At 38.1% G+C, this 25,494-nt stretch overlaps 1 protein-coding gene across 1 annotated transcript in view; it reads right to left on the bottom strand.

Annotated features, from left to right (window-relative positions):
- Nucleotides 1–25,494, bottom strand: part of LOC118320903 (protein diaphanous homolog 3-like) — a 145,871-nt gene that overhangs the window by 116,187 nt on the left and 4,190 nt on the right. Inside the window, exons 2-7 of the mRNA XM_035652025.1 lie at nt 23,991–24,023; nt 23,413–23,595; nt 23,086–23,190; nt 14,041–14,171; nt 2,891–2,962; nt 2,011–2,080 (exon numbers count right to left, since the gene is read on the bottom strand). Coding sequence (XP_035507918.1) covers nt 2,011–2,080; nt 2,891–2,962; nt 14,041–14,171; nt 23,086–23,190; nt 23,413–23,595; nt 23,991–24,023 — 594 coding nt within the window. The remainder of the gene's footprint in view (nt 1–2,010; nt 2,081–2,890; nt 2,963–14,040; nt 14,172–23,085; nt 23,191–23,412; nt 23,596–23,990; nt 24,024–25,494) is intronic.

The raw sequence follows: 25,494 nt of genomic DNA, 5'->3' as shown, positions 1-25,494 counted from the left end.
TATATATATATATATATGCAGTTAAGCAAACATGTCAAATCTATATTGAAGGGAGGTTTCACAGTGTAGTAACTTTAAGTATTACATTATCATGCCATTGGTGACAGACAATAGAAAATATGCAACTGTGTGACTTGACACAGGAAGGCAGAAGAGAAAAAGGCTGCACTGGCAGCTGGCAGAGAACACCTGTCTTCTTGGCATTGTGGGTACATCCCATCCCAAGATGCCTCTCCAGCCAGGGAAAGGTCTGGGCTGACAGAGAGGCCTACGGGTAAATGCTGGCGTCTGGCGCCTGTTGAGACGCAGGATTACATGAGACCTTACAGCATGCTTTGTGCCAAAGTGGCTGTATATCTGTCTCCGCTGAGTTTTAGCTCCATGTGGCAAGATTTTTTTTTTATATATCTACTGTAAACTAACGGCACAAAAGGAAAAGCTGAAGCATTGTGACAAAAAGCTATTTCCACAGAACATATTTTATGCACAAGTGCTTAGGTCTGGGTGATTTATTATTGTCTACTGACCTTAAGTGGAATCATTTCATCACAATATTATCATATTGTTTCATCGTTTTGCTAAATTATGTTGCTTAAATAATTTGCACAATCTGTAATTAAATAACAGCAAAATGACTTATGAAGGTTTTTGGAAAACATTCATATATTTTCAGGTGCATTAAGGGGTAGGTTGCAAATGACAGCTTGTTTGAAGAGAACCCATTAACCAAACATAATGACATGACTAAAATTAGTTTCAGTACATATTTGGTTTATTGCCCTGCCCTACTTTCTATGTTCTTTCAAAATGCTATTCTGTTTCTTTTGCTTCTATAGGTAATTTGTAACACAACAATTTGTGTTGAATGGCTGCCTGTGTCCCTTTATCTCTACTGCTCAGACTGTGCTGTGGCTTTTTTGGACCAAATAGTCCAAAGAATCTGTGACTATTTTCAACAATCCTGTTGCATTTCCAATGCATCTGTAGAACCATAAAGATTAGGCAAATAGACCAACAGCACATTTGTTGGAGATGCAGTGTTGACACACAACAAAAACAAGACAGAGACACACTGTTCTGTGATTTATGGTTATTAATTTGGGCTGTAGCACATTACCACGTTGAAACAATCAGCAAATAAAGATGTGTTTCTTCTCGTTTACTCTCTTGATGGCCTCTTTCCCTCAGTTACTCTCTCTTTTATTCACACACTCTCTCTCACAGCTCCTGAGCCATCAGAAAGTACTAATTCCAGAGTGGGGACTTGAGGGAAAACCAGGAACCGTAGATCTGTGCAAATGTGTCACACAGTGTTATCCAGATTTCATCAGGACATTAGTAAGACTGCCCCCAATCGTCTCCATATTGTTATGATGCTGCTCTTCTCCTCCACTGGTCATAAGTCCTTTGTAATTGAAATCCCAGCTTTCTAATTTGGTAATTACATGAAAACACTAGATGTCAGTGTGGATGGGATTGAAATTACCCTCGGAGATCAGACTCAACTCAAACTGCAGGAAGTTATTTCAAATAGATATTTTCCCTAAATACAGGGTGTATTTCCTAATAACATTAATGTAGCCATAGTAAAATGATGTCTTTAAAGACACCTTGTGGAAGTACACCCACCACCACACCTGTCACTTTATAGAAAGTTCGCAAACACAAATAACATAGACAAAAACAATTCCCAAAACTATAAACACTCATCAAATCAATACATTATTTTACTGATTTCAAAGATCAGAGAATAGTCTTGCTAAGTTTTTTTTTACTGAATATATAAACAATTACAACAGTAAAACAAATTATAACTAAAAAACATTGATCCTTGTACTCGTTTTCTTTAAAATCAAATACCTGTTAAGAATGACACCCATAATTTTAGGTGAATAAAAGTACTAATTTAATGTTAAACAAAGTGATATATCAAAAGGAAATTTACTTACAACCTAAATTTGGAAACATTATCAAATGGGGTTACTTACAAAAAACATCTATTGTCATTACCTTATTGTTCATGAAGGCTTTGAGACACTGGACAACTTTATGTTGGTTCCTTTTGTCAATTTTCTCTTGCCTGGGGAAACAAGACAACGATGAGCAACTAATCTGTGATGTACAGCATGAAGACTAAAAATGATATACAGGGTGAAAATGAGTGTACATTTTTATATTCAGATGAAGTGTGTAAACTGTAAGAAAGTGCTGATGACAGAGAAGTGTTTTAAGAAGCGTTCTGATAACTGTCCAACTGCCAAATATAAATATATATTTTAAAATAAATGTGGGGTTTAACTATAATTTTTTGTAGAAATGGCTAAACAACTTGGTCTTGTCGCTGTCTGGAAGGAGTCTCTCCAGTGTTTGTTGCTTCAGTGCAGCCTTTACCTGAGTTACCTGAATGAACTGTCTGTATTCTGCTGACTGTTTATTTCCGTTGCCTGTACATCTTTTGCGCAGATTACATTCAATAATTACTGTTATTGTTTTTTTTGTTGGCGGGGCTTTTGTTGCACTGGCAGTGGCGTGTTGAGTGTGGCTGTGTTGGACCTGTGGTGAAACTCTGCAGAGGAGGCAGGGCTGCCTGTGCTCCCACGCTGACAGAGCAGTGTGGAGAGGCAGACAGAGGAAGTTGACGATGACTGCACTGTGCATGAACGCTTTGTGAGTAAAAACAGCTGTACAACCGCTGACATAAGACATTGGTTCGGGTCATTAAAGCTCAATATAGCCGATACCGATCAGTTAATAAATGCCTTGATCGGTGCCGATACCCATCGTTGAGATCGGTCGGGATCATCCCTAGTTATTATGAATACACAAATAATAATAGTGAGATAAGCAAGGGTCTGCACAGGAATAAACACAAGAGAATGCATCGACTTACTTCTTGAACAGCAACCTTTCCAAAATGTCCAGCAGCAGTCCAAGACCCTCATGCCCAAAGCTCTGCACCCAACTGAAACAACAAACATTAAATCAATATCCAACAGTGTAAGACTGACAACTGACAACAACACTTTCATACTCATCAACCACTCTGGAAAGCTTTGAGACAGAAAAACACATGTAGAATCCAGTACTTTCTGCTGAGGAGAACGGCAGCAGTAGTAAACGTAGGATTGCAGGCCTGGTAAGAAAAACTGTACTGAAATATTACATATAAAGGGAAACAACTAAAGGTGAAAAAAATTAATTTCCCCCCGGTATTTCTGATTCTGATTCTGATTCTGTGTAATGACACACTCAATTCACAATTCAATACAATTCACTATACTGGGTTCAAAATACAATTTTCTTATTATTTTTTTAAACAAAATGAGACAAATTATGACAAAATATATTTTCTTTATTACATTTTAGAAACCTTTTTTATTTCTGAGGTACGGTATAAACTGTGAAAAATAATGCAATTTTTCATTTTGTGAAGTGAAGCTGATGTCTTTGCGCCTTGATACCTTGATGGATATCACTATTTATTTTTCATCTCACCGAGTTGAACCTCCACAGATTTGTGTCACAATTTAATCGTGTCGTGATATATCTTTACATTCCTACAAACAACAAAGCACATCCAGGCAGTTAGAGCTATAGTTATTTGTATATATTGTATAGCCTGACTGACAGTGATTTGAGGACAACACCCATATCAATATTTGAGAGTTTACAAATCTAATAACAATATTCATTTTATTAACATAAATACATGATAAAAAACAAAAATCTTTCATAGGGTTCCCTGATTTTTTTTTTTTAAAGAACTGTGACCAAGATGTACCCAGCGTGACATTTTATGGTCTTCCTCAAACATATGTTTAGTCTTTCATTACTGCAAATACATGTTACTTACACTGTTAAGCCAACATATAGACATGTATGTAAAACTCTGCAACCTAACATAATAGTCTGCATCATCTCTGATGTAAATAAAATGCTCAGTGAAAGAGTCTTCTGATTATTTTAATCATACAAAATTACATTATATTCGTTAAGCAAGAATTCTTAAGAGGTGGTAATGAATTCTTGCTTGGGCTGCTAAACCCACCCGGGATCTAAATATTGTGTGAGAACTGTTAAAACAATGCAGAAAATAGGGCATTGATTTACATAACCCAAAGAAGTCCTTTAGTTTTTCTGTACTTAAAACAGATGGAAGAACAAGGGTGTGTCTGTGTGTGTGTACAAAAATGGTGCATAGCATAAAAGAAGGTTTTATGATAACACTTCTTGGGTACGATCAAAACAGAATGGCAATCAAGATAAAAAAACTGTTACTTTTTCTTGTTACTAACAAATCATATGCTGGAGATCCAAGGTTTTCATCCAAGAGTGACAGTGGGAAATGGGACAAAAATCAGCAACTGCTTTAAAAGAACAAATAAGTTTTAACTCTGATTTAAATAAGGAGCACAAATAGAAACAAGTCTTACATTGTGAGATTAGGCAAAAACCTTTAGGTATGCAGAAGACAGGCAAAGACAGCATGAGTGAGACTGTGAGCGACTGCACCTCCCTCCTGATTGAAACTGAATAACATTTCTGAGCATTAGCATTCAGTGTTTGTACTGTTCTAATCAACAAGCTGCATGCCTTCCAGCATCAAATCTACAGAAACTCTCAAGGTGACAACATAAAATGGGATGTGGTTATCTGAATTTAATTTCTTGAAAAGGAGTATGGGGGTGGTATGTAGATGTGTGTCCATGAGCTTATTTGTTTCTTGTTGGTTATTGTTTAAAAGACTATAAAAAGCTCTAACAGATGGTATATTCTTATTTGTTTTTGTTACATTTAACTTACATTCACATTTGTCACACCTTGTTTGCACACAGGTGACAGGAGATTTCCATTTAACACTTTCCGCACAAAAAGGCAGCTCTAGTGATGATTTAGGTGTGTTTGATTTTAGTACGACTCAATATATATATGAGGGTAGTTGTTTCAAATAAAGCCAAGAAGGGACTGTTTTCTTAATCCCATCACTGCAAACATTCTGACCATTCAGGCCCCCACAACAGAGACTTTGTTTCTTCTCCTGTCTTACAGGTGAACAGATGTTATTTTACTGTGTCAGAGAAATTTCTCCAAATGCCAGATTTGCCCTGCTTTCCTGTTTTTTTTTAAACCCTTTAATCTTGAATCTTCTTTTTATGTAAACCAATTTTATGTGACTCCATCTCCATCTTTATAGTGGGTGCAAGCTACATCTCAAGACCTGCAATTTATTTTTAAATAAACAAAGATTTGCGTGGGGTCCCACGGGTCAGCCTTTGAGTTTAATGTTCATGGCATAAAGTTAGAAGGTAAAAGTTGATTTATTTTAACTTAAAAAATACCAATGGACCACTGCAACCAGTTGACACTGTGGCAGGGAACTAACTTTGCAAGTTAACTTTGGTGCTTTAAATTCTATAACTTCATAAGGATAGAAAACTGGTAGGGTGATTAAAACAGAGACCCACGTACTATTTCAAATACTGTAAATATTGTTACAAAATGTTTGAGTACAGTTGTACTGATCTATATTTACAGTTGAACTGTAAATATAGATCAGGAGACAGTTAAATTGTTTGACCAATATGTGAGGATTCAAATTGTTAAGTGGAACTGTAATACTCTTTTTAAACAGCAATGGACACAACATCTACTTTTAACTTTGATCATTTGACGTCCTACGTCACCGCATCAGTTGATGAATTTTACAAAAACAAGAGTTGGACAATCATCTGTATTTTCTGATCGTTAAATCATCATTGAATGTCAGCTAATAATTTGAGATGTCCCAAATCAGTAACCACAGTACTTGCAATTTCAGTTTGAAGGATACTTGTATATACACATTATATATAAATTTTTCTAGTACAAAGACTAATATAGTGGGAATGCCAGATCTGGGCTTTGTGTCCAAACTACACCCTGTAAGCTGGATGTAGCTTTTGATGAATTCGAACTTCTAAGTTTTGAAAAATGACGTAGAAAAACATTGGAACATTGGAGTTAGCTAAGGTAATGTAATGTTTTATGTAGACATAGCATGTAAACATAAGGCATTCCATGTACAAACAAATAAAAACAACATTGATCTTGAAATGCCTGTAAACTTAGTGAGAATAGAGTGGTTAATTTAAAAACACAAAAGCTTAAATTCTATGTATAAAAACCTTATACTTAACTGCCTTTGATGTATACAAAGGAGGACAAGAGGGAGGGGAACAGTTTAGTCCTCCACATCATCAAGGTATATGACTGTGTGTGTGACAGGGTCAAGAGAATGAGGTAGACTGACAAAAACTGTCACCACCATGCTGATGAAGACAGGGAAGGCTGCTGCCAAGATAGGTAAGGAATCTCATGTTTGAGGGAAAAAAAATCAATTTACCCTACACTTCACACTGAGCCATGGCCCAGGCCATTCTGGTTATAGAACAGGCAAGACGGGGGCTTGACATAAGCTTCATTGAAATGCATAGCTCAGTGGCAACTGGATGCTGGTTTTTCATCATCAGTAGGTGAGGCACAGAGAAAAGGAGAATCAGTTGATCTATAGCAGAAATTATTGCACAGAAAACCAACAGGCCTGCACTGTCTCCTGCGACAAATTTGAAAAACATCTGCCTTGAAACTCAAGTGAGAAGTCCATCTGACCAATCTGGCAGAATGTCATCCCGGTTCTAGGGGGCAACAAATTGGGAAAATATCTGTACAGTGTCTTCCCAGCTTAAAAAACACCAGTGGAGGCACCCACAGGGTTGTGTGTTTAATAATGTCAGCTATATGTTGACAGTTTGGATCTCATTACTGGATTTATTATTGCATTGCAAGCATCAGGTCTCCAACACTAATCTAGGGGTGAACTTGAAAGGGCTACATGTATGTGGTTGCAATTTTATATGGCATATTAGTTGATAAACCTAGGGCATTTCTGAAGAGATTTTGGTGTGAATGCTGTATGTTAAAAGGCTGACATTGCTGGCTTTAAAAGTTGAATAATACAAGGAATGTATGAAAGATGTGGAATAATTGAAACTGTATTTCTATAGTACCATAGTAAGTAAGTAAATAATAGCAAAACAGTTGCATTGTAGTTGATAATATTAATACCAATAATAACTTTCAAAGAGGAATCAGTATTCATATTTATATAGTGACCTGTTTCTTTATCCTTGTGCCTCTTGGTGGTTTGTATTTGACATTCCGTCTGTCTCGACTTTAAAGTAATTAGTATTTTAAGTTCTGTGTGCTAATCTAGCATGCTCTGGTAGCCCTTGGGTTTCATTAGATCCTAACATCCTAGCACACTCATTAGTTTTGTGGCATCATACAGACAGGACACAGAGCAGACGCGTGTAGTATCCTAGTGCAGCATGGCCTGGTCCTTTCCATGTTTACACAGTTCACAGAGCAGATCGGCACACGCAGCGAAAGTTTTGGTGTGTGGTCTATTTCTTCCACCAGCAGTGTGCACATTCCACAAATGTATGAGGCTGTGTGTGGAAATTAGCTACTGAGTTACATGGCACAGTTGTTTTAACATATTTTAAGTGTCAGTGTTGATTTAGAAGCACTGTCCCCAATAGATTTTACCATTTTACTTGAATTTCAACGTGACCTGTTGAAAAATAATTCCATTTTATTAGTCAGTCTCGTTGTCAGATAGTGTAAAGTGCACTTTTATTTGATATACAATGCAATAAACAGTAATTAATGCCCACTCAAAGGCATACTGTAATCACACCTCCCCATCAACAGATGCAAAAAAGCACAGCAATATTCAGCTGAGGGCTATCATCTCAGAAAGACTCCAGGAAACAGAGCGAGGGAAAGAGCATTAAAAAATAAGGAAAACAAATTCATCATCCCATTCCCTGGGAAACAAAAACAGTCATAAATCAAAGAGAAAAATGAGGCACCTTATCTGGCTAACTTCACAGCTAAGGTAGCTTGACTTCTAACGGAGTCTCATGAGAATGCCTCCAAGGTTCCCAGGCAGTGCAGCACAGTGTTGCACTCCGCTAAAGCGGTTATGAACCAGAAATAAAAATTTACTTTAAAATGTTGTCCCGAGCACAGCAAGTTAACTAACTACAGGAGGATTCTCCAGAGACAGAGAGAAGGATGAGGATAAAGTCACAGCAATGTGGGACATCTGATATAAAAATAGAGGAGGTGATTTCATTCAGTGAGGACTGACTGATGTCACTCTAAAAGAAAAACTGTTTATGTATATAAAAAGAGTTAAAAATGGTGTGACAGTGCATACGTTTTTTTTTTTAAATGTTAAAATAATAATGTTTGTTTACAATAAAACTTTTCAAACTCCACACTGCACCTTTGAGTATTATACCATGAACATATTTAGCATGTTTGTATGTCTTCAAAAGTATTTCACACCACATCAAAATCATTTTGGTAGGTCAATCTTCAATAACCCTGTTCACACCTAGAATCTTGTCAAAATTAGAGCATTTCATTGGTATGCATTATATTGAAATGTTTCAAAATTTTACAGGTGTTCCTAATAAAGTTGCAACTAAGTTAAATAATTCCCTAATAGGACAGAAGAAAGGCATTTATGTTTATATTTTTTACTTGTGATAATACTATAAGTAGGAACAGTTTAAGGAATCGTGATGAATCTTTGTGTGCAGCACATGGGTGGCAGGTATATGAGAGACAGGAAGAGCATTCAGGGTTTATGAAAAACGATGGTGTAAGGAAGATGGATGCTAAACTTTACCCTACTTTATAGGTAAACTGAAAAAAATAAATTTAAACCTGAAGGTCAGTTTTAATATAATATCAAAAACCAATTTCCACTTGTTTGTCAGATCCATTTATCAAATCTATTTAATACAATTACATCCTGTGGCCTTGCTGGTCCTGTGGGCTACTACTGTGGCCTCGCTTCTCAAAAAGGGAGAGAGCTAGAATAGCTGAGGTGGGTAAGGTATACAGGGGTCAGAGGCAAGCGTTACAGGGCTACACTGGAGTTGCAGGAAGTACCAAATTACCTCCAAGTCTGTCTGCTCCGCCAGAAGGAATCTGATGAGGGAGCATAAGTCTGTCAGCCTATACTAGCAGAATGCATCTATCTGATATTGGATTGAGGCAATGAATGAGAGATGTTTGCTACAGCAGTGCCAAGAAAGTGACAGTGATCAGCATCCAAAAACAGTGGCAGACAAAATACCTTTACTGCCAAATCAATCCTACAACTCAAGATTGTAGTGGTACTAATAGATAGCAAGTGGTTACCGCTGCCGGCCCACTGTTTCTAGCCAAGGCAGATTTATGGTAAAGCCAAACTATGTCATTATACATAAGCCTGACCAACGTGTCCATTTTATTATTGGTGATGTCGGTGTCAGTGTAGTTAGTCAGTGTCTACAGGCCGCATTTTCCTCAAGGATCACACAAGTGAGGGTCCCATAATCCCAGTTGGTACACAGACTATTGCAGTCGCAGTTTATGGGACTGATGTGACTTAAGACAGCTAATGTAGCCAGCTATCATCTACATTCATTGATATATATAATTAGTGGACAGAGATTCTGGGTCGGTGAAGTATAGCAATCACGCAAGTATAAACCTGCACTCTGCCTCATGGCCAGAGGGGGACAGCTCAATTGGCTGCAAAAAAGTCAGATAGTATTGAGTCTTAAGGGGATTGACCCTACTTCTTACTTGATTTATTATCTTAGTAAACAGTTTCCTAATGACTTTATGGTCTCAATCACTAGTTTCTACTCTTGTTCATGTAGTGCATTATGGTGTAATTTAGGGCAAAATATACAAGAAAGCAGGGTATGCCTTAGCGCATGGCTATCTTGTGATTGATAAGTCATTCTCAGTGAGTTCGTCCAGCGCAATGCACAAAACTCAGATCAATCTGTCAAACTAGACAGTGCTGATCAAGTATGAATCAAACTTCTAGTACTGTGTTGCCTATTTCGCACCTCAAATCCTTTCAGAAACATATTTTAGTGTAATGTTTATCTGCAGTACGAGAAAGTTTGTGACCAGCAAAGGAACAGAATCAATTGTTGACTGATGTGGAGAAATGCACTTCTTATAGTATATAGTATCTTAGTATAGTGATAACAATGTCTCACCTTGATCACCAGAAAAGGTAACTGACGAAAATATATCTCCTCATATTTACTATCAACAAAATTAACATTTACGTATGCTTTTCTGGAGAACATCAGTCCTGTGTTACATTTTTGGTAGTGTCATTGATTCTAATCAGTGACGCTCACAAAAAGTGGATTAATCATGATTAAAAGCTCTTAAAACCAATTTTCTCTTGGCTGTCTAGGTAGAACTATAGTGCTCAAGAGGTCCTAGAAAACAATGAAGTCTCTGTTCTTGTACTCATCCATGTGCCAATACTCATGCACTATTCTGTAATTAGGTGTGGGAGAGCATCAGTGGGCGTGAGTGCTATTCACATGTGAACTCAAAAAGGTGAGCCAGGAAGTAGAAAAGGTTTTTTTTTTTTAAGGATTAGTTATGAGAAGGCTTAGAGCTGGTTAAGTCAATGAGGTGATTCATTTCAGCTGTGTTAATAACATATATTTAATATAAATAATTATATATTATTATATAATAATAATAAATAATTTACATTCAATGATGCTGAACTGATTAGAGGTAAAGGAAAAGGAACACAAGACTAGAATTACCACCCCACGGTTATATGACTTACTTTTTTCCTTCTGAACAACTGACTTTATATTGCTGTTAACTACAGACTGATCAAACGTATACATCATGGGCGATGATCTAAATTCTGACTAGTTAGACCTAATTGACCTGACTGACAAGTGTCTATTGGTTTCTTGCCATGAACAGTATAAACAGACATCTAGAAAGAGAAATCAGTCTACCTATGTGAAAGAGTAGCAGGCCATCCTTGCTTACGAAAAGTGCTAGATAATATCATGCAGCATGGTATGCAATGCTATTCTCTATTGTTGTACATTAAGTATATTTGTGAGTGGATAAAATGTGAAATTTCTCTGTATCCATGTGATTAAACCCAATTTTTAAATTAACCTAATTGACTGGAGTAGAAATGTATAATTATGACCTTGTATGAAAAAAGTTACCATTGGTGTAGACCATAGCCTCTGATTCAAAAGCACAAACAGAAATACATCAGGGACAGTATACAAGGCAAGAGTCTATAAGATGATGCAAGACCACAGTCATCCTCTACCAGCAGTCAACAGCATGACAGATCTATTTTACATGAGAAAGGCATTGTGTAGAGGGTACAAAGGTATTGCAAACTTATTGTCAGGGTTTATATGCTTTTTAACCAACAAACATCCATGAATTTTTGGCAAATTTCTATTGCCACACATCGAAATTAACCAAAAAAAAAAGTATACTGTACTTTGTCCAGAACGGACAAACTAAACACTGGCTGTAGATGGGGCCTTTCGAGTTTCGTAGCCACTGCAGTTTTCTCCTACACACTACACAATCTGTTCTCATACCCAGGTCCTCAAATACAGAGGTGAGGGGTGTGTAGTTAGTTACAATCTGTAACTTCACCATTAGATGCCACTAAATCCTACACACTGGTCCTTTAAATAATATAAAGTGGGAGGCAATATGTTCGGAAAATAAGTAATAAATAAATAAGTAAATGCACCTTTTATCCAGTAACACTGACATATATCAACTAAAACTAACTGTTTTAAATACAGACTTTGACTCTGCCTCTCTAAAATGGTTTTTGAAGACCTGAGTTGGTTCAGGGTGGCTTCTGCGGTGGCAGTGATTTCTCTTGCAATGCTGTTAAATATCCCCACTTTCACAGTGAAGACAGGATCAGCACAGCAGATCTTCATTTACTCAAGTTATTTCACCTTTTCCTACTGTCTCAAAATACCGTTTGACATTTGGCCAGAGCAGCAATCCTCTTTTTGACACACTGACATTCTCAATCCACTGATGATTACAGAACTGAAGCATATGCGTGCTGAATTCAGTTGCTGTAACAAACTCTTCATGATGGGCAGGGCAATCACAGAATAGCCAGTACATACCGTACAGTCGGTGTTCAACTACAACTTCAGCTTAGGTTTTTGACTGCCTTTAAAGTGGTTCCAGCAGAGTATATAATACTGTGAAACAAACTTGTTAATCCCCAGCCTCAAACAGAGAGAGCCTAAAGCAACCATCTAAAATCTGAGAGAGGGAGACAACCAAGACAAGACCACTGGGGATCTGGCTGTCAATGTGGCTTAGATACAGGGTTGGAAATTAGCACCCAACACCTGCCAAATGTGGGTTTGTAAAGGCGGGTGAATTTGCTTAACCTAGCAGCCACATTGGTGGGCAAATAAAAGTAGCATAACAGAGCCACTTGTGACATTCCACAACACAGATTGAATCGTGAACCTGCTTGTTGCACTCGGATACTTTATGAAGGAGATCAAGAACACTTTTTGTAATCATGAGGCCTAATATTATTCTGTAATTCTGTGGAAGTGTACGAACTAATGTTACACTGCAGACTGGCACCTCTGTTAATATTGACAGACAGATAGATCCATGTTATATGCGCTCGTCTCCTCTATGACACGTCGGTATCGTAACTGCACTGAATTATTATAACACACAACTCCCTCCTCATCTCCTTGCAGTTCTCATGTTTTAGGTATGTGCTGTTGAATTGACTTGTTGCTATATAGTTGGTTTGCTGCCTGCTGTATTTGTAAAATGTTCTCAAATTGTTGTTAACAACTATTAGACATATGTTATCCTGTCCATTCTAATTAATGTCTTTAAGCACCATTTAGTATAATGTCATTACATGGACTAGCTTCTCTCAGAATCCCTAACTGTTACTTTGATTAAGCATTTGTTACACAAATCTAGCCATCCTACCACAAACAATATTATGTTCAGGATGTGCACCAGCGCCTCTTATCACAGTCTTAAAAATGTATGACTACAGGATGATTGTGCCCTGACAGCATGGCCTAACATCAACGTATGCACACAAGCTCAAAGCAAGTCACAATGTAGACAGTGATTACTAAAAGATTATTAACAAAGAGGCAGTGTGTATTTTTGGGATTAAATGTGAAAATTATTAAATTGTCATTTATAATTAATAAGTATTTCTCATATAAAAAAAATGACAGGGATCAATACTGCATGCAAAAACTGCCAACATATGACACATACAGTATTTTTATTAGAAAAGGCTAGACTACTGGATTTAATTTGATTGAATAGAGGTTGATGATAATGTGCCCACTCTCATTTTGCACTATTTTTACTATTTTTATCTACTATCCTGCACAGAATGGTGGAGAAATTATATGGGCATCCAATGTTTTGGAAGGTCTATTCATTCTTGTCACAGACAACTAAAGTAGTCGAACAGCTGGAGCCCTTAACATTGCACTCCTAGTACAATGATCAGCGTAAACAGTGAGAAACTGTGTTGACAACAAATCTGTTTTACTATAAAAAGTAAACCGCACAAGACTGAGGCAGTCTAAAACTCCAAATGGGCAATGCAGCAACAAACAGTCCATCAACAATGTTGAAAGTCGCTGCCTATAGTGGGCTGAAGCAAGAGATTATGCATTTTAGAACTCTATACATTTTGAGTTCACTCTGATTCAACATACAAACTATGGAATTTTGTTCCTGATACAGCATTTTCAATTTGCTACAACTCTGATTTAAACCTCTGCCCGGAATGATCTTCATAGCTGCAACCACAGGATGTGAGTGAGCTGCAGCTCTGTTCACTTTGCTACTCTATACTTTTTTGTTTATCTCTAATGACCTGTTTGAATCCATTCCATTACATTAAAGCAATATGAAAATGTATTTTCATGAAGTAATACAACTTTTAAAGGGGAAAAGTAAAATATACACAAAGATTGAATTGATGATCCCATCAAAATGTCTTTATATTAACAAAATAAAAACAAAAGAGACTAGTGAGGGCACTTAAACTAAAGAGAACAAGTGCATCTCTATTGTCATAATCGTGTACTGTACCTGACAGGGTTGCTGGTAAGGGACACTCGCAATGAGTCTAGACAGGCAAACAGACGTTCGTCCATCACCCCCGACTTCAGCTCTCCCAGGAATTCCTGGGGGGATATCTGATGGCTGCTTCTCAAGCTCCCCTGGAAGAAAGAGAGGAAGAAGAAATCTTTTTAGTGTAGCCATGGAGAAAGTGATTAAAACAACATGAGGCAAACAAGTCTGAACATTCAGTACACGGACAAAAAGACCCCATGTCAACAATTTAACAGTCAATCACAAAAGCGCCCAGGGATTCCTTCCCAGTACTGTGCACTTACATCTTTAGAAACCAGAAAATCTATTCAAGTTCAGCCTACTTTAACAAATTTCTTAATAATTTCTGTCAGATCATTATAAGTGCAGTGTATATATTCAGTTTTTCTCAATATTTATATATATTTCTCTTCATTGAAAATGCAGTTCTAATGTTGTAAATAAAAGGCACTCAAAATAGCACATACCTTTGCCAGCTCTATGCAATGGTTACATTACATTGCTTTGTCTTGAATATCCCTATGTTTTCTCTTAATATCCGAAAATTTCCACAGCATGATAATAATAAATAAAACCAGCACAGGTGCTAGTAGGTCAAATTGAGACATTTCTTTGGGCTGTGATCATTTGTGTTGGGCATTTGTCATTTGACAGATTCATTGAAAAATAAAATCTATATATTAAATAACATTAACAATAAGTTGTTATATGAAACCCACCAATAACGTACTGCTAATCAATCAATACAAGGTCAAGTATAGTGCAATAGTAAAAGCATGTCAATAAACCATGATAGAATCACTGGGTGTCAACTATAGATTAGTTGGGTGTAAATCTGCCTCTGGGTGGATTTGTAAGAGTGAGTGGCAGTTCTACAGTAAGTATAATCTGTCCGTTAGTGGGAGGGCAGTACATTGGTGGTAACCACTGAAAAGCATCTGATCAATACCCAGACTGTGAGCCATCTTTATTTCCCTGACAGTGTGCAAATTACACAATAGGTAAAAACTTTAACTACATGTACATGTATCACACTACATAGTTGAAAAATTGTAGTGTCATCCATACTTTTATTTTCACCATTCTGTCCATACCTGTATCTGTTAAATATTTTCTTAATTAACATGGAAAAGTTAAAAACTGTTTTTAAGTTAAAATTCCCAGTACGATAACACCCTCAGCAACGATACTTTAAATTAGGCTAACATTTGAAGTAAGAATGACAACATGTTTTTTTGACCATCATTTTTCCAGGCTTTTGGATCAAAGCCAACAGCCTAATATCCTTCAGCAAGCCCAGGGTTATGGATAAACAAACCCACATGCTTATTCCTCAGTTCTCTTTAATATCACAGTGAGTCAAGTCTCTTAATTAGTTTTCAAACCTCACACCAAAGTGACACATTTCCCAAATAGCACATTTCCAAAGGGGCACCAAATCTAAACTCTTTTCATGTTGGTTCAAAATTTAGTCATCAACACAGAAATCACAGTAATTAACTGAGACAGCCATCATCTCTCACACTGCAAATGTTCTATAATCACATGCAAAAACAAACCATGCAATATGTCACATACAGTGTTATTTTATATGTTTATTCTACTTGCATGACTAAAAAGGTCACCCTGTCCCCAAACCCCATGTACCCAAAAGAGAGGGCCTTAATAAACTTTTTAAATAAAATGTAGCTGACCATAGACTTGAAAATAACAGCCACTGTATCTGCCCTGTCTAATATCAATCTATGTGCATCTCGCCAAACTAGTAAATGTTACTGGATAAACCTTTTTTTTTTTGTCTGGGAAGACAGTAGCAATTTAGCTAAAGCTAAAGCTGCTCCGTGTTGTTCAGTGGGAGAGTGGTGTAGAGAGAAAGCACACTTATTTGGTTTATCAAGACAGCTGCACTAAAGCCAAAACGTCACACATCATTGGGTACGTTTTTGATTCATCAAAGGCCTCAGAAATCAGTCTGCATCGCTACCAGCAGGAATACATAATCCCTAACCCTTGCAGGCTGCCAGAACAATGGAACTATGCCCAGTCTTTCTCTCCCCTGACACCTCAAGCCCCAATCTATAATATTCTCCTCAATATATAATAAATATGAAATTAGTTGTCAAAATCTCCCATTAAAAAAAAAAACACTTCTATCTTCAGTCATCAAAGAATGTGTGTTATTATGATCATAAGCACCGTAGCCTTAGAAAGGGAAACCTGTGTAGCCAGAGTCAAATCTATGCATGTTGAATGAGCAAAAAAATGTCATTATGGGTTCAGGTCTAAGTCTCCTGTGATAGTTACTATTGAATAGCTTAAACCACTGGAAAAAGTTATTCTATTTGGTACTGTATGTGCTCCACTTCCAATGGACTTCACCATAGGTTTACCCCCATTAGACTCTGTCTCAGAACCACGAGACATACAGTATCAATGCAGTCACCTCCTAATCAGGTTGTAGTGCAATGAATCTAGCACTCTTCAGTGAGAACAACAACACCTTCCAGTGTTGTTATCAACATGGCTAAAATGATTGCAACTCTTTCTCAGCCTGGGTCGACTCCTGCCTCATGTGTCTTGCTCTGTCGAGAGTAACTGGAACAACAGTGGCAATTTTGCCAATTCGACCCACTCCCTGGTAGCACACGAGCCCATCAAGGATACAGTAAGTGTCTGTCTCCCTTTTCCTTTTCTGGCCCAGTGGTCAAACGCCTCTCCCATCCTGTAGAGACATGATGATGACCACCAGCCTGTTTGTTTCTCAGGATCTCTGAGGCCTTCAGCGGTCGGAGAATCATGGCAGCAATGGGCACGTCTGGCTGGGCCTTTCTCGCTAAAGGCATTAGTGACAGCCTGTTTGCCCACTGCTGGCATCAGAGTAGTTGTGGCCCCACCTGCAACCCCAGCCCCATCCACATCATTTATACAGAATCAGCCCAGAGACTCTGTCTCTGTGACCCTTCTGCCTCTCTTTATTTCCAATTCAGGACATTTTTCAACTTGATATGAATTCCATGCTATTTATAACGACATCTGTATAATAGATATTGATGGAAATATACACACAATGTATATAATTCAGAATTATATACTGTGCAATAATCAAACTGATATGCAATTGAATGGATTGTGCTCCACTGTTATGCACTGCATAAAATGACAGCAAGAGCGGTGGGTTTGACAACAGTGAGATATGGTCAAATTTAACTTCAAACGAGAATGAATCTTCGTACATCGCTGTGCTCTCATCACGTCCACCCACTCTGTGTGGGAGAAATCCCGTCTATTCATTTGCCCACAGTGATTTCAACTTTCTCAAATAAGTGTGTCTACAACAATTATGGTATTGGAGCAGCTTTACCCCCCCCCCATCACTTCTCCATCTAATGCCATCCTTTCCTTAGGAGCCCTCCTGTCTTCACAACGGGACAGGGAAGTGGAGCATTACTGCAATGCCTCAATCCCTCTGTCTCACTGCGCACTCTCTCTCCGAGCACTTTTTCTGCACAGCCAAAATTCTGATCCCACCTCCCCTCCCCTCCCCTCCCCTCCCCTCAGCTAGAGCGGACACAGGGGAGAGGATACAGAGATAGAGACCAACGATGATAACAACTGACAATACACCCAATCTGCAACAGGCGACACAGGTTTTGTCTCCCTGCCATGGCAAAGCTGGCATTACTTGTTACTAAGAAATATTACTAATGCATGGAAATTAAGTAACATGAAAAATGTAATTGTGAAAACGCATTAAACATCATTCAAAATGGCAAATTATGCTGAAAGATGACGAGTGTGCAGATATGTAATAGGTTCTTATAAACTCTATTGGAACAGTATGTCTCTGTCTCACATTTTCTAATACTAGCTGATTAAGGGTCTTTGAAGCCTGCTAGCTGTTCATTCTGAGAAACTGAGGTGAACTAAGCTTCAGTGTAGCTGGTTTACATTAAATTTTGTGCAAAAAAGGAACTTTGGAAGATCAACTTGATTTGACTTGATTAAAACTGCTGAAGCCTAAGAACACTGAACATTGTTTTTAAATGACCTATACATTTGCCTCCCCCTTAGTCTTCGTTATATACTGTATCAGACGGAGGAGAGACGTGTCTGAAAATTCTTTATGTGTGTTTCAAAAGGCAACACTAAGTAAAACACCAGTTCCACTGCAGGAGCACTGCAGACAAATCAGCAGTGGCTTCTCCAAGAAGTAGAATGGTAATTTCAAGACAACCACTGCTACACAACACAAAAAGGTAATGGTTAAACGTTAGCAATTATTTTGTATAACAAAATACATGAGCATTGTTTCTCTACAAGGCTCTCTACCAAAATACCAAGCCGGAACCACACTTGACTATGTCAGCAAGGGACAGACATCAAAATAATTGAGAAATATGGCGATGTACACTACAAAGACATATCATATCATAATTATGAGAATAGTTCCATCTGATATCAAGTTATAGTGTAATAAGAGTAATGTGCTAATTTAATTCAATTCAATTTGAGTATCATTCTCCCATCACATCGCTACTCATATGAAATGTTACATAAATATCAACCAAATATTTTCCCTCTTTAGTCTTGAAGGGCTTCTATTAAGTTCGACAAGCCACCAGATGTCACTGTGCTTCCTGCGATTGAAGCCTCAAGCCTTCAATTTTTTTTTCGGCACAAACAAAAAGAAAGCCCCAAAAGTCCGTAAGGCTTCATGCGCCCATCACTACAGCAAAGCATAACCCTGTCTGTATTGCTTAAGGACATGGTATTGGTCTGAGAAGGTAAATTATTACATGAAAGCCTAACCAGCCTCATAAAATAATTGTCATAATTTGACCATGCCATGGTCTTGAGTCAGGGATTTAAGAAATGAAAGCAGAATTAAATCCAGCCTGCTGAGTATCTTATATTAACTGTCATAACACATTAACTCAGTAATTACTAACAGAGAGAGACACTGTATATCAGCATTTTTTCAAGCTCCCTCTCTAAACATGCAATTTACCACGTCTTATGTAGCAACTGATAAAACTAGTGTTTTGAAGAATTTGAATTTGTTTGACCAGTGGCCACATTATTTTACCATGCAGGTACACAAATGCAGGCATATAAACTAACTGGTCCCCATGGTAACTAGAGATGGACAGCCTTAGGCAAGATTGGAGGGATGTTATAGCAAATATAATAAATGCAGCACTTCTTTGCAAGTCTCTGTGCCAACTTGTTAACCAGGAAACCTTTGAAAAGCAAACAAGTATAAATTTGAGCTGCTGCTATGCAATGTGAGGGAACTCAAGCACTGGGTCATATTTGTTACAACAGTTGATTCAAGTTCTGTGCCCTCAGAAAGACATTCTTAAACTTCTGCTAAAAGGAAATCAACAAAAAGACCTCAGGTATGCTGTGTTTTCATTATTATTCAAACTAAGTGTCACAGACTGAACCCATATTAACTATGAACACGCTCTAGGGTATATTTAATGGAGTGTCACCTGCAAATTGTGGTCTTTCAATAGGATTCTATTCTTAAGGGTAAGAGAAATCAATGTAAAGCATGGTCTTTTTTGGTCTGGGTGAGAGAGAATGATCTATAGTGTCCATTTCTTTGGAGATTTAATCGTTTTCCCCTGTACACTGACAGTTTTATCACCCTTTATCAAGATCTGTCTGTCTGCTTTAAGAGGGAGTAAAGGAAAAGCTTAGGGCTCATTGCTGAAAGGAGGACCAATCAACCATGATAGCAAACTCACATGCATAAAATCTAATCAATTATCTTCTAGCACTCAAAAATGTTATTCGGAATGAATATCAAACCTCATCCATTTATGTTATGATGCCCTATCAATGCTCAAAAGCATCAACAACTTGTGTTTTTATAGCACTACCTCTCAAAAGCAACAGAAGCTGAAAATCTTTTTTGATCACCTTTAGGAATCAAACCAGAGAGAGCTAGGACAAGAGAGAGAGAGAGAGAGCAGGAGTGAGAAGAAGTGGGAGAAAGAGAGAGACAAGCTCAGCAGGCATGCTATTGGGTGTGCATTTTTACAAAACTGTCCCTGTGTGGGTGTAACTACATCTCCTAGAGATAGAGATAGCAAGACAAATGAGATTTCACTGGCTATAATCCATTATCTCCTGTTTTTGATATTGAATAATCAATTTAATAATCAAATTCAATCCCTTTCCCAGGCTAAGTCCCATGTAAGACTGAGAAAATACACGGAATTAGGGGTGCAACTAACAAGAATTTTTATTATTGATTAATCTGTCGATAATTTTCTGAATTAGTTGTTTGGTCTATAAAATGTCAAAGAATGGTAAAAAATGTTGATCACTGTTTCACAAAATAATCTACTCAGCAGCCAATAGACCCACACCCCAAAGTTTTATGTTCGAAATTTAAAGTACAAGTCCCTAGCATATAGAAACTGCCAGATGCTAACTTGTATATGTCGGGCAATTAATATAGTTAGCATTATTAGCATGAAATAGCATAATTGCCTATATGGACAATATTTTAGCAACTGCTTAGTCGAAATCCTAAGAGAGGGCTATTGAACATCTTGGCCAAGAGGTTGGCCAAAGCATGTCTGGTGCACCAAAGAGAGGTTTTATTAAATCTTCTGGATGTTCAGAGAACACAATGATACTAGTTGGCTAGGATGGTATGCGAAAGGATTCCACTGGGAGTAGTAGTAAAAGTGGAAATCCCGAGGACCACAGAATGTGGGCAGAGTAATCACTAGGCAAAATTAACAGGGACAAAACATTTCTACATGCACACACAAAAGACCTCAACTCTGGCGTAATAGAAATACAGGACTCCAGCGTAGGTGCTCCACCCCCAAGCAGGGGTGGAGTTGAGAACAGGGAGGAAGTGGAGAGAGGACGAATCAGCGCTGCAAGCAGAGTCTTGGATACACCACAGAGTCCTGGTTGGAGCAGTGACAAGGGAAAGAGCTGGTCTGGGAACCTCTCCAACTGCCCAGTACAAGGCCAAAGGTAAGGAGAGCCACAGGCTGGTCCAGGAGGAAGTAAGGACATCAGTGGACTAGAAAAGGTCCAGCAGAGCGGTCAGCATGAGGCAGCAGGGGGCTAAGACAAAGTAGGAGCAGACTGACGCGTCACATGGACTGATCTCTGGCAAGCTGTGCCTCAGCACATCAAGTTCTTGATTCATGCAGTGTACAATGTCTTGGCCAGCCCATCAAACCTCTTTCACAGGGGAAAAGCAGAATCCCCATATTGCTTGCAATGAGCAGGCAAAGGGACATTAGAGCACGTCCTCAGCTGCTGCCGAAAGACTCTTAGGCAGGACCAGTACACCTGGCGTCAAAACAAGGTTATGAAAGCCATTACAGAAACCATCAGCATGGGAATCAGCAACAGCAGACAAGCACGCCCCACCACCCAGACAAATAGTGTAAAGACTGGAGAGTCCATCAGGAATCCTGGCGATAGCACAGGACTGGAGCTTTCTGTGGACCTTGAGAAACAGTTTCAGCCACGACCACCTTGAGGTCGTCATCCTGGTCTCAGAGTCAACAAAGAGCATCGTTATCATAGAGCTGACTGTGTCGTAGACCGTCTGAAACAGGGCTGGAAGGCAAGGTGCATGCCCATGGGGGTTGGCTGCAGAGGTTTTGCAAGGCAGTCACTCTACAAAGCCTGTATAGAACACACAGTGGCAGTAGAGAAAGCCTTGAGATGTCTCGAGATTAGGAAAGGAGGTGCATGGGGAGGAGCAAATGCCACCTAGTTGTGGTCTGATCAACCATTGCTGGGTCGCCTGGGGGAGTGTGTCTGATGTTTAAAGACCCAAAACAGCCAGTGACCCCAGGTTACATCACGGATGATGTGTTCAGAAGCATGTATTTTATCAATCAAATTAGTGGAAGAGGGAAATGGCTGACAGGAAGCTGGCTCTATGTGGTGGTTGGGTATGGAGGCTACAGCCAGCCAGTCCATAGTTTCCTTTGTGCTGGAACCATCGGCCCAATAATGAAAGTTTGCTGCCACCTGGGCCTCTCATCTCCCGCCCGCGTCTTAATCCTTAACTGAGGCTGCACCCAGTGTATTGGTTGTTGTCCTTGTGCAATAGGCTCAATCTGTGGCCACTGAAGTAGTTGCATTCAGCCCCCGACAAGTTTGAGTCAGTAGAAGAAAGGCTTGGGCTGTTCCCACTTTGCAAATCGCATTGCATCTACAGGTGACGAGAGAAGCTTGGAACGGCGCTCCCGTCAACAGATGAAACAATAAGCTTCCCGAAATTAGTCAATCTGGCTAGTTGCCTAGTAATGCTCTGCCTGCCATTTTGTGGTCTGCAACATAGATCACTCTTGAATCGACAAAAAAATTATCAAAATTGGCCCACCCGGAGTTGAAATATGGCCACGTTCAGGTTAAATGGAAATTTAAATGGAATTTTTTTATTTTGAAAATGTCAGAAATGGATTCAGCACCCCCAAAACCACCCCAATATTGTCCAAATTGGCAAAGCGGCTCATGCTAATTATGCTAATTGCACTAATTGCCCAACGTATACAAGTTAGCATATGGCAGTTTCTATATATTGGGGATCCATACTTTACATTTTCAACATAAAACTTTGATGTACTCAACATTTACAGCTTCATGTTTCTGGCAAACCCAAGGTCAGGTCATTAAATGGCCTGTTTTGTCATCAACCCAAAGCTATTCAGTTTACTGCCATGAACCAGAAAATATTCACATTTGAAAAGCTGAAATCAGAAGAATTTCTTCTTAAAATTACTCAAATATAATGAATTAATCAATTATCAGAATAGTTGGCAATTAATCTAATAGTTGAAAATGAATTGATTAATCAACTATTTTTTTTGCATGTCTGCATCAAATAATAAAATATATCCTCTGAGTACAAGAAAAATTATATGGCCTTAAAAATATATGACAATTAATCATATTAAATTCAATCAAATCATGTAACTATAAAATGTCAAGCAGCAAAACATACAGACATTCACTAATTCAACTTACAGTTTTAGAGGCTGTAAATATATACTGGATGACCATTTCTCTCTTTGTGTTGAGGTCCTTGTCTCTCAAAGGAGTCTTTTTTTCCTCACTCAAGTTCATGTCCTCCTGAAAGAAAAAAAGAGATTGAGTTATTCATTTGTCATTGTGGCCAAAACAAGACAGTTTTAGTTAGCTACAAAAGATTGTGTTCTAAAATCTTCATTCACATCTTACCTCTTAGTCACTGTGGCTGCCTTTGCATCAGATGTAAGTTTCACATGTCAAGCTACTAATATTGTTCTTCTAAGAAAACTTTGATGATATTGTACAATGACAAAAATAACATACCATCATCTTTTCAAACAGAGCCAAGATCTCTTTTTCCGAGGTGATCTTTGATGAAAGCTCCTCAAACTGATGTGAGGTGGATGATGAAGAAATGGACCAATCATTAGTATTGTGTTTAGAATGTGATAAGGGTGGCCGCTCCTTTTTACTACCCGGAATCCGAATACTGGCGAATCTGTCCAGCTGTGCAGGCAACAGAGAAACCACAATTAAAATAGGTAAAAGTATAGAATTTTCAGTGCCAAGTTGAAATACATAAAAGATGTGTTAGATTCTAAACACATTCAAATGGTTAATACACAAAACAATAAGCCTATAAATGAGTTAGATGTTATTAAAATGTTATTAGTGTAAATAGTGTGAACAAAGCACACATTTGTTCTAAATATCAGTCATACTCAACAAAGACATTAGTTAGTGAGAAAAGCAGTGTGTGCCCTGTGATGAGAATGCGATGAAGACCAATTTCATTCCGACTCAAAACAAGCAGAGCAGATGACTTTTAGTAAAGAAAAGTTAGATGCTGCTGATATTAACAACTAAGAAAAGGGAAAGCACACCAACGTCTCAAGTCTTACCACATCATCTGTGATGTTTCTAAAGGGTAAGTGCTATAGGTGGGGAACAGAAAAAACAAATCAGGATACAAAAAGCAACTGCATCGAATATTATTAAAAAAGATCTGCCCTACAGCAACCTAAAGCAAATGATTGTGACACTATTCATGAACAGATATCTTTGATTGCTGAAAGGACAAGGGCAGTGAAATGTAGCTGTTGTTTTGTCTATTAAACACAACTTTAAATGTGTAAACCCAAGTGTCATGTTACTCGACATCAACACTAGTCATTTAAACAAAATGTGTTGCTTAAAAAGTGCTTCTCTAACAAGCCCTCTATGCAAATTATAAAGCATCCACTCGTGCAGTGGAAAAGGAGATCAGTATTGGCCTGTTGTTATCTGTGCTTAGCAGCTACCTCAGTGCCTGCCGAGCAAGTTTTGTCTGCCGCTTTTCCTGCTCGAGCACAGTTTTTGTTTATGTGTTTTTCTGAAGATTTCTTGGGAAGTTGCCATATGTACTTGTGTGACAGAGTCAAAAAAGCTCTAGGAATTATCATAATGAGGAATAAAATGTCAATACATGAACAGACTACCTGAAATTTCAAAAATAACATAATGCTTAATGAAAAACATAAGTTTCCCTCAAGCAACATAAAACCATACAGACCCTCAGAGAAATAAATCAATACCCACCAGTGTTTAATTAATATAAAATTGAATAAATATGTCAGTCTGTCAATGAGCATCCCTCTAATGAGTGTTCCAAGATTAACATCATACAGTTTTTGTTCAAAAAGTGCTAGAAAAAAACAGAGTTGACATGAAAGAATCATAATAAAATGAGCCGCCATATCCCTACTCAGCTTGACAATTGGTCAAACTAATTGGACACAGCTGTCCACCTTTTACCTCACATGCCCACATCTGAGGTGATATATTTGGAACAAAACTAAGATGAACCCCAACAACACCTTCAATTTTAAATCGTTTTATTGATTTAGATACATGTTTTTTTAAAGAGTAAACTTTCTGAACAGTATGAAAACAAAATTGCAGAGAGAAAAAAAGAACCTCTCAGAACAGTATGCCTCAACAATTTGACTCCTACTTATTATCCAGGTCCCTGCTATTCAGTCCTGCTAATGCAAAGTCTGGCGCAGGGACACCGTGAACAGTGTAATAAACTGCAACAGTGACTTAGTCATCCTGTTTAGGCCCTGCAGGATTAATGGTATGAAACACAAAATTGGCAATACATGAATAGACATTTAGCCAGCTCCTGTTCCTTTTCTTTTCTTCAATTTCATAATTTATTGAATATGAAAGTGCGCATTTTGCTGCTTGTGCCTAAGCAGCCATTTGTACCAGCTGTTGCAGTCTTTCTCTCAAGTCTCTGCAATTCTGTATGTCACTGCAGCTTGTTTGCAGACCCAGTATATGCCTTTTCAATACGTAGGACATATTATGTAAGCTAAATATATATATACACATATTGTTTGTAGATTCTTACTTTTTCTTTCT

The sequence above is a fragment of the Morone saxatilis genome, unplaced genomic scaffold (assembly GCF_004916995.1).
Source record: "Morone saxatilis isolate NCDOM2014 unplaced genomic scaffold, NCSU_SB_2.0 Contig11, whole genome shotgun sequence".
NCBI lineage: Eukaryota > Metazoa > Chordata > Actinopteri > Moronidae > Morone > Morone saxatilis.
Note: the sequence above shows the minus strand (reverse complement) of the source record. Positions and strands in the feature narration are given on the sequence as shown.